The sequence below is a fragment of the Gopherus evgoodei genome, chromosome 6 (genome assembly GCF_007399415.2).
Source record: "Gopherus evgoodei ecotype Sinaloan lineage chromosome 6, rGopEvg1_v1.p, whole genome shotgun sequence".
Classification (NCBI taxonomy): domain Eukaryota; kingdom Metazoa; phylum Chordata; order Testudines; family Testudinidae; genus Gopherus; species Gopherus evgoodei.
In genome coordinates, this window is record NC_044327.1 from 36,439,094 (window position 1) to 36,456,028 (window position 16,935).

The window sequence follows — 16,935 nt, forward strand, 5'->3', positions numbered from 1 at the left end:
AGTTGGGTCCTTGCAGGGACTATTCCCTTAAAAAGGAATTTATTGTGAACCTTTACACAATAGAAAGAAAAACATACTTAGGCATTCTTGCATCAGTGACAACCATTGCCCTGCTAAATTCCACTTTCACATCCATAGGCCGCAAGATATGTTGTGATGAATATTTTAGCTTACGAGCCTCCTTCCAATTTTCATCTAGTGAAAAGAAAACAGTTGTATTATTTTATGCCACAACAGATTTTCCCAACACACTGACTACATTGTGAAAATGGGTTTTGGAGCTGGGGAAGTATAGAATAAGGAAGGATAATGGAGGAAAAGTAATGTTACTTGGCTAGATGCCAAAATCACAAGTGAAATTCTTTGGTCTATATAGTATGCACCGGACCAAGCTAGGTAAGCTTGAGACCTTTTGGCCTCAGAAGTCTATGCAGTTGTAAGAAACCAAAAACTAAGAGTATGTCTACATTATAAACCTAAGCCAACCTATATTAAATTGCTGCAGTGGTGCATGTCTACACTACCTTCCTTGGGCTGGTGGCACACATCCTCACCAGGTGCGCCTCCACCAACCTAGAGGGCAGTGTGGGGAGCAGAGACCCTGGTCCCTCAGCTCTGCTCGCAGCTCCCTGCCAGGAGCCTGGCTGCTCCACAGGCTCCCAGCATGCTCCTCCCCCACCCAGCTTCCCATTCCCTGCCAAGAGCTGGGGAGGGAGCTGCCCAGGGCTTCTCACCACTGGGGAGTGGGGTTCAGCTGCCCCAGCCCCTTTAGCCCCCCACTCTATACTAGGAGCAAGCAGGGAGCCACTCAGGTTTCTCAACCTGGCTCCCAGATGGGAGACAGGTTCAAAGCTGCCCCCGCTTCTCACCCTACGAATCGAAGTTGCCAGGTCTTCAGCTCCCAGCTGGGAGCAGAGTCTAGCCCAGCACTCCAGGAGGATGGGGGCTTTCTTATCAATTTCATGGCTCCTGCGATGCAGTATCTACACAGAGACTTGATTGCCCTAACTATACCAACATATGCCATATGCCTCTTGTGGAGGTGGAGTTATGATGTCCATGTAACAGGACATTTACAACAGTGGAAGGAAGGCTGTAGTGTAGACACAGACATAATTAGGTCAGCAGAAGCTGCTTTATGTCTACTTAAATGTGTAGTACAGACCAGCCCTAAGACTGCACAGCTTGGTTGCCAGGCTTAATTAAGGGCTTGGAAAATTCACTGTGTGTAGATGTGTGGGAATCGATTTGCAGTTTTAAAAATATCTATCCCAAAGGCAATCACGACCTAGAATGCACTCATGTGTGGAAGAGAAGAACAAAATTTACTGGAAACTCAATTGTTGATTAAAAATTGGCACAATGGTTACAAAATTTTTGTTCAGTTGTCTCAACAAAAAGCAATTCATTTTGTGAATACTTACGATGTTTGCAGTAAAGTAGCTGTATACTGCTGAGCTGAATATCAAAGCTATCATAAGCTCTTGACATGATATCTTCAATGGTGCTTTGTCCTACTTTGAGTTCTGACACATCAGAACGACTTTTACTCGTCATCTTAAATAATCACAAAAAGTAATTAAAATCAGTTTAAAAATCCTTCAAGCACTGGTCATACAAATATTCAACTTCTATCAGATTAGAGGTCAAATATCAAATAATTATTTTAATAAACAACAGGATCCATAGGACTAATATTCCACATCAGACTAGTAATTTATGTAGTGCAAAATCCTCCCTCCAGTAATAGCCAGAATTAGATACTTTTCAAGAAACCCCATAATGAACCACTAAGAAATAAGCTGCCCACAGGAAAAATTGCTTCCTAAACTCCTGTTAGTTATTAGGTAACTTTTGCCCTGAACCATGAGAGCTCATACTCCTTTATAGTTTATTTTATCTAATGTTACTGTGACTGTTAAACATACAACTGTCTAATCTATTTTTTATCCTGCCAAACTAAACTCTGTCTCAAATGATAACAAGTAGCAGAGTTACACAATTTGTAATTAATCCGTGGAAATGTTATTTCCTTTTATCAGTTTTAAATTTCTTGCCCTTCAATCTCATTGGCCATCCTCTTGGTCTTTTATTACAAAAAGTTATAAACTTAGAAACGCCCAAATATCCTCAGCACCATTATGTATATTCATGCTGTCCCCTCTTACTCATCTCCTAGCTAATTTAGGCAGCCCTCGTTTTTTTAATCTCACCTCATAAAGAAGTCCTCCCATGCCTCTAATCATTTTTGTCATCTACTTTTAGAAATTTTATATTTCTACTCTATGTTTTTGAGGTGGGTTAACAATCTTGAACTACAATGCAATTATGAAGTTCTACAATAGATTAATATAATAGCATTGTAAGTTTTCAATATTAATTTCTAACCCATTCTTCATACATACTCACTTTTTTAAAAACCATGTCAAGTGGCAGGACAAGAATAGAAAATGATGATAATTCATGATAAAATTTAATTTGTAATGTAATTAAATTTAACATTCTTGTAGGGCAGAAAAATACAAAAGAAACCCACCAGAGTAGCATTTAACTTCAAAAAGAGGCACTACACAAAAATGAGGAAGCTAGTTAAATGGAAATTAAAAGGAACAGTCACACAAGTGAAATGCCTGCAAGCTACATAGAAACTTTGTTTAGAAAAAAACAAACAAAAAGGCGCAAACTACATGTATACAAACACAATGATATCATGGCTAAAGAGAGAAAAAGAGGCAGACACAAAAAGACATCCTTTGGAAACTGCAAGTCAAATCCTACTGAGGAAAACAGAAGGGAGCATAAACTCTGGCAAATCAACTAAAGTAGTATAATTAAGCAGGCTAAAAAAGAATGTGAAGAGCAACTACCAAATGACACAAAAGCTAACAATAAAAAAATTTAAGTACACCAGAAGCAAGAAGCCTGCCAAACAATCAATGGGACCACTGGACAATCCATGTGCTAAAGGAGGACTCAAGGAAGACAAGCCCATTGTGGAGAAGCTAAATAAATTCTTTGCATTGGTTTCCACTGCAGAGGCTACGAGGGAGATTCCCACACCTATGCCACTGTTCTTAGCAGACAAATCTGAGGAACTGTCCCAGACTGAGGCACCAGCAGAGGTGATTATGGAACAAATTGATTAACTGAACAGTAATAAGTCATCAGGACGAGTTCTGAAGGACCTAAAATATGCAATTGTAGAACTGCGAGCTATGGTACATAATCTATCACTTACATCAGCCTCTGCCCCAGATGACTGGAGGATAGCTAATGTAACACAGATTTTTTAAAAGGCTCCACAGGCAATCCTGGCAATTACAGGCCAGTAAGCCTAACTTCAGTACCAGAAATATTGGTTGAAACTATAGTAAAAGAATAGAAAGATCAGACACAGATGAACACACTATGCTGGGTAAGAGTCAACACAGCTTTCGTAAAGAAAAATCATGCCTCTCTAAAATATTCTTTGAGGGTGTCAACAAACATTGACAAGAGTGATCCAGTGGATTTAGCCTACTTTAACTTTGAGAATGTTTTTGACAAGGTCCCTCACCAACAGCTCTTAAGCAAAGTAAGCAGTCATGGAATAAGAAGGAAGGTACACTAATGGAAAATTAACTGTTTAAAAGTAGGAAACAAAGGGAAGGAATAAATGATCAGTTTTCACAGTGGAGAGGGGTAAATTGCAGGGTCCCACTAGGATCAGTACTGGGACCAGTGCTGTTCAACATATTCACAAATGATGGTAAAAAGGGAGTAATCAGTGACGTGGCAAAGTTTGCAAATGATTCAAAATTACTCAAGATACTTAAGTCCAAAGCTGACTGCAAAGACTTAGGGCATGGCTACACTTGCAGATGTAGAGCGCTGTGAGTTAAACCTGTCTTCGGAGAGCACAGTAGGGAAAGTGCTGCAGTTTGTCCACACTGAAAGCTGCTTGAGCACTGGCGTGGCCACATTTGCGGCACTTGCAGCGGCATTGGGAGCGGTGCATTATGGACAGCTATCCCAGCACGCAAATGACTGCAACGTACTTTTCAAAGGGGGGGCGGGTGTAGACCAGTGGACTCACCCTGCGGCGTTTCCTGCTGGTCATTTCCAGGAATTAGCTCGTTCCAGCTCTGAAGCACCCTCTGCAGGCCGGAGATCCGCCTGTCCTCTGGCCCCCATGTCCCTCCCTGGACCCCAGTGCCCCTTTAACTGGGGTGCTGCCCCCTGGCAGTACCCCACCAGTCTGGGTCTCCCCTCCCTGGGGAACTCCCAACCCACTATCCCCCCTTGCCTCAGTCTTGGCTACTGCCAGTCATCACTTAGCCCCCGTTCCCTGGGGCAGACTGCAGCGTATCAGCCACTCAACACAGGCAAAGGAGTTTGGACCTGCTGCCTTGGCCTACCTGTGGCTACCCCTCTGTAGCCCCAGTACCTGTCTGGCCTTACACTACGCCGCAGCCTGGGGGGTTTACCAGGCAGAGCCCTTGTCATAAGCAGATTGTTAAGGGTTAATGTCTCTTGTACCTGTAAAGGGTTACAAGCAGGGAACTGGACACCTGACCAGAAGACCAATCAGAAGACAAGATACTTTTAAATTTGGGTGGAGGGAAACTTTTGTGTGTGTTCTTTGTGTGTTGTGTGTTCTTCTCTCGGAGGGTCTGAGAGAGACCAGACATTACTACAGGCTAAGTTTCTTTTCATATAGTAAGTAAAAACAGGTGGTTTAGGCTTTTTGATTGTTTTACTCTATTTGCAATTGTGGATCTGGCTGGTTAACTTTTATATGTGCAGTTGCTGGGAATATTCTGATTTGTATTGGTACTGGGGGGAAGTCTCTTTCTAGTGTCTGTAAGCTATAGGACCCTGTAAGATTTACATCTTGAAGTTAGAGATAATTTTTTACTTTTTCCTTCCTCTTATTAAAAGATTTCTTTTTTTTTTTTTTTTTTTTGAGAACCTGATTGATTTTTTCTTCCTTGTTTCCCTTGTGTTATTCCAGGGGATTGGGATACTCACCGGGACGGATGGGGGGGGGGGAGATAGAATCTCTCTTTGTTTTCCTTGAAACTATTTGCCTCTTGGTGGAAGGGAAGAGAGATGCTTCTCTGTATGGTGATTTAGAGGTTAGATCAGTATCTCTCAGGATAGCCCAGAGAGGGAAATTCTGAGAGGGGGAAAGGTGGGGGGAATGGTTTATTTCTCCTTGTTTTAAGAACCCAAGGGATCTGGGTTCTTGGGTCCCCAGGGAAGGTTGGGGAGGTCAGAGTGCCCCAAAAGACTATATTTTTGGGTGGTGGCCGTGCTATCAGATCTAAGCTGGTAATTAAGCTTAGAGGATTCAGGTGCTAGTATCTCATTTTCTGAACTCTAAGGTTCAGATCTAAGAAGGAATGCTATGATAGCCCTACAACTTCCTTGCCCTATTCCCCACCCCTGCTTCCCTCAGGTACTTTCTCTCAGCTTCCAACAGCCAGGCCCTTCTCTCTCTGAACACAGAGAGAGACTGAGACTGCTTCAGCCCAGTAGTCCCTTTATAAGGCCAGCTGAGTCAGTTTGGGGCATGGCCATAGCTGTGGCTGTTTCCCCACTCAGCCTAGGATGTTCTCCCAGCCTGCCAGCACTCTCAGAGGGCTGGTTCCAACCCTATCAGGGCTGGAGCGGGTCACCACTCCACTACAGGGGAGTGGAATATAACAGGAGTTTGTTGTGTGCATGGAGGGGGGGTGACAGAGAGTGGGGTTTTGGGGGGCTGAGAGCACGTCAGAATGCTGTCTTGTAAGTTCAGACAGCAGTAGAACCCCCCACACACCCCCCAGCATTCCACACTATTGGCTTGCATGCTGGCTGTCAGAAACAGAGCTTTGAAAGGGCATTTCTGCATTCCTACAGGAGTTCAAAACAACGACATGAATGGCCACTTGATTTAAGGGGATTATGGGACATTTCCAGAGGCCGATCAGAGTGCAGTAACCCAACACCTCATTCACACTGACGCCCGTGTGCTGTAGCCAAGGCGCAGCAAATGTTATTCCTCTCAGCAAAGTGGAGTACCAGTACCGCTGTAGCCGCCGAATCAGAGCGCTCTACATGCCTTGCCAGCGTTGACAGGGAGTGAGCTAGGGAGCCCGGTGCTCCTTTATTGCACTGTAACTCGCAAGTGTAGCCAAGCCCTTACAAAGGGATTTCACAAAACTGAGTGACTGGGCAACAAAATGGCAACTAAAATTCAGTGTTGATAAATGCAAAGTACAGCACTTTGGAAAAGAATCCCAACTATGCATTCAAAGAATTCTAAATTAGCGGTTACCACTCAAGAAAGAGATCTTGAAGTCAACATCGATAGTTCTCTGATCCATTCGGTCTGCAGCGGCAGTCAAATAAGCTAACAGAATGTTAGGACTCATTAGGAAAGGGATAGATAATACGACAGAAAATAGCATAATGCCACCATAAAAATCCATGGTACTCTCACACATCACATACTGCCTATAGTTCTGGTGGCCCCATGTCAAAAAAGATATATTAGAAATTAGAATCAGAAAAGGTACTGAAGGGCAATAAAAATGATCAGGAGTATGGAACAGATTCCTTATGAAGCAAGATTAAAAAGACACCAACTGTTCATTTTAGAAAAGAGATGACTAAGGGGGGATATGATAAAGGTCTATAAAATAACGAATGGTGTGGAGACAGTAAACAGAGAAGTGTTACTTACCCCTTCACACACCAGAGGTCACCCAATTAAATTAATAAGCAGGCAGGTTTAAAACATAAGGAAGTACTTCACTCAATGCACAATCTATGGTCGTTGCCAGGAGACATTATGAAGGGAAAAAGTATAACCAGATTCAAAAAAGAATTACATACATTCGATGGATAAGTCCATCAGTGGCTACTAGCCAAGATGGTCAGGGGTGCAACCCCATGCTCTGGGTGTCCCCCTAAACCTCTGACTGCAAGAAGCTGGAACTGGATGACAGAGGATGTTTAACTATAATTGTCCTGTTCTGTTCTTTCCCTGACGCATCTGACACCAGCCACTGTTGGAAGACAGTATATTGGGCTAGCTGGACCAATTCTTATGTCTTATATTTGAAGCTGAACCCAGCAACCAGCTCCATCAGCACTAGTTCAGGCTCAGCAGCTGTCTTAGTATGAACATATTAGGATGGAAAACCAATGAATTCTGAAGTGCGTGTATCCAGGAATGCCTGTGATCACACAGACTCCAAAACCTTCTGTGGTGCAATAAGACTGCCAGTGATAGGCATAAATTGAACATACAATTCGATCACCTTAAGCATCCTGCTAGAGATCGATCTAGTGGCGTTTTATTAACAAAGCGGTCACGTCCCTTTGGGATTTGCCGTGATGATGATGATGCAGTTATGAGTTCTCGACATTTTTGCAAATTTGGTCCTTGGTGTTTCACATGGGGCAACCAGAAATTAGGAACAATCAGTAGTAAACTGTGAACATTCTCGTTTTAATGTTTGTCTTAAGTGGTTAAGCCTTTGTGATTCTGGGAAGTCTGGTGGCAGAGGAGGAACAAACTATAATTCTCTAGGCTAATAACTTTTTTTACCCATATGCTGCAATCTCTTGCCTCATTCACTACACACCATCCAACATCTATAGCAGAAGAGATCACCATCCTATATACACCATACTTATACACAACTGATGCATTCATTCTAGAAGAACTTTGGAGTGCCAGACTTTGAAACCTTAATGATTTTAATTTAGTTTTTTTAATGTAATTTCCTATATTTCAAAAAAAACCCTGAAAACTTAGTTTCTATTATGTGGAACCATATTGCCCCCAGCATGGGTTGTCAATAGCATAAGGACCTTTAGATCCACAGCACAGACTTTTACATCATTAGCTCAAGTGGCAGATGGCAATCAGTAGTAGGCTGTTATTTTCTATGTAGAACAGCCACAGGACCAGGAGAGGAGCAAGAGCTGGGACACATTTTGCCAATTAAATTTCACAGCAGAGGAATGTAGATTCAGGATTCCTGGGTTATGTATCAGGTTCTGGACAGAAGTGTGCATTAGTGGTTACCGACTCTATTGCCAGGGCTCTAGTCCTTCTCCCTCTCCACTCCTTTACAAACACTCCTTACCAGCTTCTCTCCCCTCTGCTTCCTTCCACTCACAGGCTCCTGCTGCTCCCACATTTCCATTCCTCTGCATTTCTGCCAGGAGCCAACAGAGGGAGCATTTAGTGGTAAGGCTGCGAGTTTGTCACAGAAATCTGCAGCGGTCCGTGCTCCTGGTTCAGGGACAACTCAGGAAGTCCCTGTGCCAGGTGCACCGGCCACTGCTGGGGCAGTCTCGGGCCACGACACCCCCATGCTCCCCCTGAGCAGCAGTGTTTGGGTGTGGGAGGGGGCAAGGGGAGTGGGGCATGGGAAAGGGTGAGGTGAGCTCTGGGCAGCACTTACCTGTGAGGCTCTCCAGAAGCAGCGACATCCCCCTCGCTCAGCAGCTAAAGGGAGGCATGGCCAGGCAGTTCTGTGGGCTGCCTCCGGCCAGAGCACTGGTTTCACAGCTCCCATTGGCAGGGAACCACAGCCAAGAGACTTGTGGGGGAGATGCCTACAGGTCACGGGTCATGAATTTTTGTTTACTGCCTGTGACCTGTCTGTGACTTTTACTAAAAATACCCATGACTACAATGTATCCTTATTTGGTGCACAGTCTCCCGGCTGTCAGTTCCTGTGCCTGGTGACACAGCATCCCCCAGTATCCAGGTGAAGCTCCTGAAGGGAAGTGCTGCTCAGCCTCTGAAGTCGTAGTGGGGCACATGCCCGATGCATATGGAATCTTCAATGATTTTAAACTTCCAAACTCTAACAAATCTCTACTAAGCCTGTACAAACAGAGTTTTCATAGGCTTATGCTTAGGACAAAGTTTTCATGCAGGTACCTAAAAGAACATCCTGTGGCGACCATGCTGTCAAACATCAAACCCTTATTCCAAAAACATGGAGGTGCTAAACATTCACAACAAAGTTATTTTAAGATTTTTTTTAAATATGGGCAAAACATTATTCCCTAATCTTGTTCTCAGAAACAAGTAAATCATTTTAGCTAAAAGAGTCAAAAAAATTCAGCCTGAGACAGACATCCAGCATGCAAAATTTCAGCCCAAATCATTATAGTTTGGCAAAATTATAAGCAACAGCAAACAGTCTTACAATGGGATAAGCAAACTTAATATGCAGTGCTGCCAGTGTCACCTATATATATATAGATAGATATATAGATATATATCAGTTGCCAACATACAAAGAAGGGGAACATGCTATTTTAAATTCTGTTAGTTCAATAAGGCAGCAATCATCCTGGGGCAGGAATAATATTTTCTGTGTTTGGTATAGGGTGACCAGACAGCAAATGTGAAAAATCGGGACGGGGGTAATAGGAGCCTATATAAGAAAAAGACTCAAAAAAACCGGGACAGTCTCTATAAAATCGGGACATCTGGTTATCCTAGTTTGGTATGGTGTTAAGCACACTAAAAGCATTTGATATACATTTATTAATTTACCTTTGCTTGTTTTTTCCCTAAAATTTAAATCATCTATTACATTTAATATAAAGGATAAATATTTTGACGTTTTGATTAAGTCCTATACTCATAAATGATCATTCTACTCAATCCATATCATTTTAGTGGATAATGAACAAGAGAAGAGCATTGGCAAGGGGTGGGAGGAAAAGGATACACAGTATTCAATTAAAAATATTGTGTTAATCACATATGTCAGAGTAAGAGAGATTCTGTTTCTTTGTATTCCAAAATAGTATCAGGGATGCCAGGATTAAAAACTGTTAAGAACAATTTTCATGCATTACTTTACGGCATTCAAAGATTCGCAAAGGAAGTGGCCTCACTTTTGTCATCTACACTATCCACTCTAAGTGGATTAGAGAAGTGTTCAGAACAGGAGAAGAAATCCAGACTTGTCTAGAAAGCAGTTTAAAATGAATCACCATTATATCAATTGAATAGGAACATTTAAATAAATCCATTATATTCAACAGAATTTAAGTTCATTTTTAACATATTACAATAAGTAGAAGCCAAATTATCACAATAAATCATTTCATGAGTGGAAACTGTACCTGTAGGTTACCAAGATCCAGAAGTAGTAAATTTGATGTAGATTCATAAAATCCATTTTGTGGAACAAGGACGTATGGAGCCATTAAATTAATTTTTAGATTGAGAACTTTCTGTGTTTCAATAATATATAATAATCCTAGAAAATAATCACATTGAGACAGGTAAGGAGTCAATATGAAACCATGTCTTTAAACATATTTTAAATAAATTATGGTGATAAGGTATGAACCAGAGGACAAATTTCATTACAACAGGATTACTAAAATACACAGCTAAAATTTTAAACTGTTCAACCACATCAAACATAGTCAACCATCCCAAATATACAGTATCCTGATTTATTCTGATAGATCTCAATTCTCTTTACTGGTTACACATTCATAAATGTACTTCTTATTAGTGTAATTCTTTTCAGTGTTCAAAGTACCCAAGAATAATAATTAATCACCTTGTCAGTTCTAATGAATATAGCATAAATGATGACAAAGGACATTTTCTCTAAGAAATCACAATAGCCAATTTCATGAGGACTGTGTGACACTGTAGGCTTAATACACTAGAATTAAATTACAATACAAAAATATTCATGTGACAATGAGATTTGCTTTTAATCAAAGTTTAAATCCTCAATATTATTTTCTCTATTTCCCATCTACTATAACTATCTTAGTCTAATAATTTCTGAGTCATTGTTCAGAATAAAATGATTTTCTCAAATCATTTTTACAAAAAATTCTATTATGTAAAGTCACTCAACTATCTCTAGCCCCAAGAATTCAGCAATCATGAGACAAAAAATAAAGAAGTAAATTAGACTGGTTTAAAAACAACACGATTTAAAATATATACACACTGCCTTTTGATTTTTTGAATTTTAAGTCTCAACTACTAATTTATCTATGATCATTAACCAACGTAGTTAAGAGGGGAAGTGAAGATTGTAAACTAGAAATGAAAAATGGGGGAAGCAGACAGTTACCAAATATACATCAGACGTCATTAAGTGGAGAAAATTGATAATGTAAGCTAAAGATAACAAGGAAAATCCATGGCTGACAGAGCTAAGGATAAGAAGGAGAGTCTCTTTCATAGATTCATAGATTCTACAGTCAGAAGGGACCAATGTGATCATCTAGTCCGACCCCCTGCACAAAGCAGGCCACAGAACCCTACCCTCCACTTCTATAACAAACCCCTAACCTATGCCTGAGTTATTGAAGTCTTCAAATTGTGGTCTGAAGACCTCAAGCTGCAGAGAATCCACCAGCAAGTGACCCATGCCCCACACTGCAGGGGAAGGCGAAAAACCTCCAGGGCCTCTGCCAATCTGCCGTGGAGGAAAATTCCTTCCCGACCCCAAATATGGCGATCAGCTAAACCCTGAGCATGTGGGCAAGACTCACCAGCCAGCACTCAGGAAAGAATTCTCTGCAGTAACTCAGATCCCATCCCATCCAACATCCCATCACTGAGCATTGGGCACACTTATCTGGCGATAATCAAAGATCAACTGCCAAAATTAGGCTCTCCCATCATACCATCCCTTCCATAAACTTATCAAGCTTAATCTTAAAGCCAGATATGTCTTTTGCCCCCATTACTCCCCTTGGAAGGCTGTTCCAGAACTTCACTCCTCTAATGGTTAGAAACCTTCGACTAATTTCAAGTCTAAACTTCCTAGTGTCTTCGTTTTGTTTCTTTTGTTAAGTATATTAGGAACAAAAGAATGCCTAACAATGACAGAGGTCCATTTCTAGATGGAGTTGGTAAAAATGTTAATAATAATTCCGAAGAGGCAGAAGTGTTTATTTAAATCTTCTGTATTTTTAAAGAAGTAGGATGATATATTCATACGATATGAGGATGATAAAGTCATTTGCAATCCCATAGTAACTGAGGACAACAAACAGCTTCTAGTAGGGATGAACATTTTAAAAATCAGTAGGCCTGGATTACCTGCACCCAAGAAGTCCTAAAAGAGTTGTCTGAGCCACCATGCAAGTGATTAACCCCAGCCCACATCTTTGTGGGTCGTGGTGGGGCTGAAGCTCCAGCCCAGAGCTTCACAGGTGATGGTGGGGCTGAAGCCAGAGCCAGGAGCTCTGTGGGCAGCAGGAGGCTGAAGCCTAAGCCTGAGTCCCACTTGGGCAGGGCTTTCAAGCCTGAGCAATTTAGTTTGGGCAGGCCCACTTGTGGCATGCAGACCCAAAATTTTCCTGCTTTCCACCCCCAGTAGGCCGCTGTGCATCATTTCCAATACTGAGGCACTTCCTGTACTCAGGTACGTGTGTTCATCTGGCAGCCTACTCAGCACATGTTGTGTTGAAACCAAATTTGAAAAGTTACTGTAGAAATAATTTTATTAATGAACCATTTTCTGAAGAAAAGTGGAGGGAAGGGGAGTACTGAAGGGGAGTCGACTGCCTCTTGCAGCAAAAGATGGGCTGACAAATGAGGTTCCAAACAGCAGTAAAAAGCCAAGAAGCCACAAATATGATCCAAAATATTTGGAATATGAATTCACATGGAGCTTTAAGGATTTGTGTTCATCAATACAAGCTCATCCCTCCCGTTAGGTGCATATTTATTATTTTTATTTTTTACTACTAGATATAAAGATTGTCTTACTTCTGCGCTGCCGCCAGAGCTGGGTGGCTGGAAAGTGGTGGCTGCTGGCCAGGCGCCCAGCTCCGAAGGCAGCACTGTCAGCAGCAGCACAGAAGTAAGGGCGGCCATGGGCAGCTGGAAAGTGGTGGCTTCTGACCAAGGGCCCAGCTCGGAAGACAGCAACATAGAAGTAAGGATAGCAATACCATAAGAAGTAAGCAGCATCCCTACTTCTATGCTGCTGCTGGCGATGGCACTGCCTTCAGAGCTGGGCTCCTGGCCAGCAGATGCCACCCTCCAGCCATCCAGCTCTGAAAGCAACTCTACCGCCAGAAGCAGTGCAAAGGAAAGGCGGCAATACCACAACCCCCCTACCATAACCTTGCAATGCCCTCACTATCCCCTTTTGGGTCAGGACCCCTACAGTTACAACACTGTGAAATTTCAGATTTAAATATCTGAAATCATTAAATTTATTATTTTTAAAATTCTATGACCATGAAATTGACCAAAATAGACCATGATTTTGGTAGGACCCTGATCCTAAGGTACCCGTGTGTGTGTGGAGTAGAAGGTATGTACTCTTAAGTGGTTTATCTTTTCATTTCCTTGTTTTGTGGGTTTGTGTCAGGTATGCAACAACCCTGTTTCCAAACAAAAACTTTGTATGTATTAATTATATTAGGTGACAGGGCGCATTTCTTGTACTCAATGAATGCCAAAATGTTACATAACTTAAAAAACACATCTCAAAACCTCCTGAAACCAGTGATAGTTTAACCCTTTTATTGTACTGACATTTTGCTCTCTCTTTAAATTTCATCTTTTATCATGTTTTTGTGGAAAACTTTAAATCATGTAAGTACTTATATGGCCCCTCATCACCACAGTAAATGAGTATCTATAGGAAAACATTTCCTATTTTTGTTTCTTTGCAATTAATACATTAATCAGCAGTTATGATACATTTACAACACAAGTATATTTTAAAAATTCAGCTAAAAGAAAAAAAGCCTTCAAAATTTATCAAAAACTGCATCACTGAAAATGTTTATTAACATTCACCTGTCGACGTCTTCTCACGAAATTCTTCAAGCTTCATCAAAGTTGCTGAGGTCAGTTGCTCTAAATGTACATCTTTTGGAGGCCTGAAGAAATCCACTAAACTATTCACAGTCCTCTGTTAAAATACAGATATAATAAACATAAAAGAAAATGAATGCTTACATCAGATTTTTAGAATACTAATGCTTCACAACATTTTTCACTTACTGCATCATATATTATTTCCAATGGTTGTGATTCAATTCTAAGCTTCTGATCAGCTTTCTCATCTAAAGGATTGGTCTCAAACATTATGCTCAAGAGTGATGTATTGTTTTCTGAATGGACTGTTCGAGAAGATAGCAGACAGGGTATGAATTTTTCTTGAGACATGCCTGTAACTTCAAATGTGCTTATTTTCGTTTCAAACCTGTATAAAGTGAAAACAGTATAGGAATTACATTTAAATTGAATGTTTAAATAAACAACAGATGTCTCAGACTACAAGATAAGTAGCAGGTGCCAGCTTAAAAGAACAAATCTCCTCCTCCATCAAAACAAGTCTAAGGAATTGTCTACATTTAATTTGCAACAAGCTGTGGAGTGAATCTACCTGGCACTAGCCCACAATGAACTGTCTACATGGACCCTGCTGATGTGCTATTAACATCTCCTCAATGCACTTTCATCTACTCCCAGGTCAAAAAGGACTATATGAAAGCATATTACCAGTACATCAGCAGGATCCACAAGAACAGTTAGTCCATAGCAGGACTCCCTCTCTCTACAGTCACTCCTCACTTAATGTCATCCCAGTTAACGTTTCGTTATTAGGTTGCTGACCTATTAGAGAACATACTCCTTTAAAGTCCTGCAATGTTCCCTTATAATATTGTTTGGCTTCCCCCAATTGGTGCTCCTGGGGAGCAAGAGGGCCATTCCCCCCCACCCGGTGCTCCGGCTAGGAAGTGGGGTGAGGGCATGAGGGCTTGTCCCATTCCGCCTGCCCAAGTCTCCTGCCAGGGAGCAGGGTCGGGGTGCGATGTCTTGCCCCGTTCTGCCTCCCCAGCATTCCAGCCAGGGAGCAAGCAAGCCCCCACACTCCCACCCCGCTACACCCCGCCTCAACCAAGCTTCACAATCATCATTGGTGAGTACAGTATTAAATTGTTTACAATTATTTAAAACTTACACTGTATATGTATATAATGTATTCTGTCTGGCAAAAAAAAATCCCTGGAACATAACCCTTCCCCCCACCCTCCCGGTTTACATTAATTCTTATGAGGAAATTGGATTCGCTTAACATCGTTTCACTTAAAGTTGCATTTTTCAAGAACATAACTAGGACGTTAAGTGAGGAGTTACTGTATTTAATATAGGCATAACTGTGTGAACCAATGGCTGTGAACCAGCGTATGCCTGGCCATGGCAGAATAGTAACACATCAGGTATTGGCTAACGAAGTAAGCATATCCCTGACCCGAGAGGATAGTACAGAGACACACAGATCTCTCAAGTAATTACACAAACACACTCATAAGAGACGATACAGGAACACACCAACCTCTTGGAAGATTAGGATGGGATGACAGAATAATAGATAAGGATGTTTTGTTCTAACTAGGAGGTACAAGAATAAGGGTAGTATCTAACAATGTCTGGAGTGTAATAATTAACTTGTTTTTATCAATGTATAAAAGGAGAAGTCATAGGAAGGGCATCTTTGTATTCGCTGAAGGAACAGCATCCTCATGTGCTGACTGAGCAGGACCATTGTTATAGGAACACATGTGTTAGTGTGCCTGTAATCAATGAACCAGGGTGCTAGTACCGTGCTTGTCGACAATAAACCTGGCTGACTGCCTTCAACACCGACCTGAGCCTGTGGTCTTTCCTTATGAATCACACTAAGGTCTACTGAATCAGTAAGCTACATTCTCTGCTAGTGCAGCTGACATAGGAGCTCCAAGAGCAGCAACACTGGCAACAGTAATTTAACCTAACAGCACTAACAACTTGCCATCAAAATGGAACATTTTTCCTAACCAATTATTTTCCTTCTTCAGCATCTTTTCTGCCAATCAAGATTGTCTGGTTTCACCCACATAGTTGAAATTGGGCATTTAGCGTACTGGACGAAATACATCACATGAGGTCAACTGAGATCTCTCTGTCACCACCTACAATAAAGAACTCAAAAGATGACTCTCACACGACAATTCACCCAGAAATTCAAGATCATCAAATCTTTTCCCCAAACAACTCCAAGCAGTGATTTCCCTACACCTCCCCGAATTCCCCACTCCCCAGTTTTGTGAACTAGTTACATGCCAAACCTGGTGGCTGAACTTTGCGACTTTGTCTTCACCCACAATTATTTCACATTTGGGGACAATATATACCTTCAAGTCAGTAGCACTGCTATGGGTACCCGCATGGCCCCATAGTATGCCAACATTTTTAGGGCTGACTTAGAACAATGCTTCCTTAGCTCTCATCCTCTAACGCCCCTACTCTACTTGTGCTACACTGATGACATCTCCATCATCTGGACACATGGAAAAGAAGCCCTTGAGGAATTCCACCATGATTTCAACCATTTCCATCCCACCATCAACCTCAGCCTAGATCAATCCACACAAGCAGTCCATTTCCTTGACACTACTGTGCAAATAAGCAATTGTCACAAACACCACCCTACACTGGAAGCCTACTGACCACTATACTTATCTACATGCCTCCAGCTTCCATCCAGGACACACCATGTGATCCATTGTTTACAGCCAAGCTCTAAGATACAACCGCATTTGCTCCAATCCCTCAGACAGAGATGAACACCTACAAGATCTCTATCAAGCATTCTTAAAACTACAATACCCACCTGCTGAAGTGAAAAAACAGATCGACAGAGCCAGAAGAGTACCGAGAAGTCACCTACTACAGGACAGGCCCAACACAGAAAATAACAGAACACCACTAGCCGTCACCTTCAACCCCCAACTAAAACCTCTCCAGCGCATCTTCAAAGATCTACAGCCTATCCTGAAAGATGATGCCTCACTCTCCCAGATCCTGGGAGACAGGCCTGTCCTTGCTTACAGACAGTCCCCAAACCTGAAGCAAATACTCACCAGCAACCACACACCAAA

General features: G+C 41.8%; 1 protein-coding gene across 4 annotated transcripts in view; it reads right to left on the reverse strand.

Annotated features, from left to right (window-relative positions):
* Positions 1–16,935, reverse strand: part of VPS13A (vacuolar protein sorting 13 homolog A) — a 332,822-nt gene that overhangs the window by 211,676 nt on the left and 104,211 nt on the right. For all 4 annotated transcript variants that reach the window (XM_030566144.1, XM_030566145.1, XM_030566146.1 and 1 more), the window contains exons 18-22: positions 14,012–14,213; positions 13,805–13,919; positions 10,132–10,268; positions 1,425–1,557; positions 78–195 (exon numbers count right to left, since the gene is read on the reverse strand). In XM_030566144.1, coding sequence (XP_030422004.1) covers positions 78–195; positions 1,425–1,557; positions 10,132–10,268; positions 13,805–13,919; positions 14,012–14,213 — 705 coding nt within the window. The remainder of the gene's footprint in view (positions 1–77; positions 196–1,424; positions 1,558–10,131; positions 10,269–13,804; positions 13,920–14,011; positions 14,214–16,935) is intronic.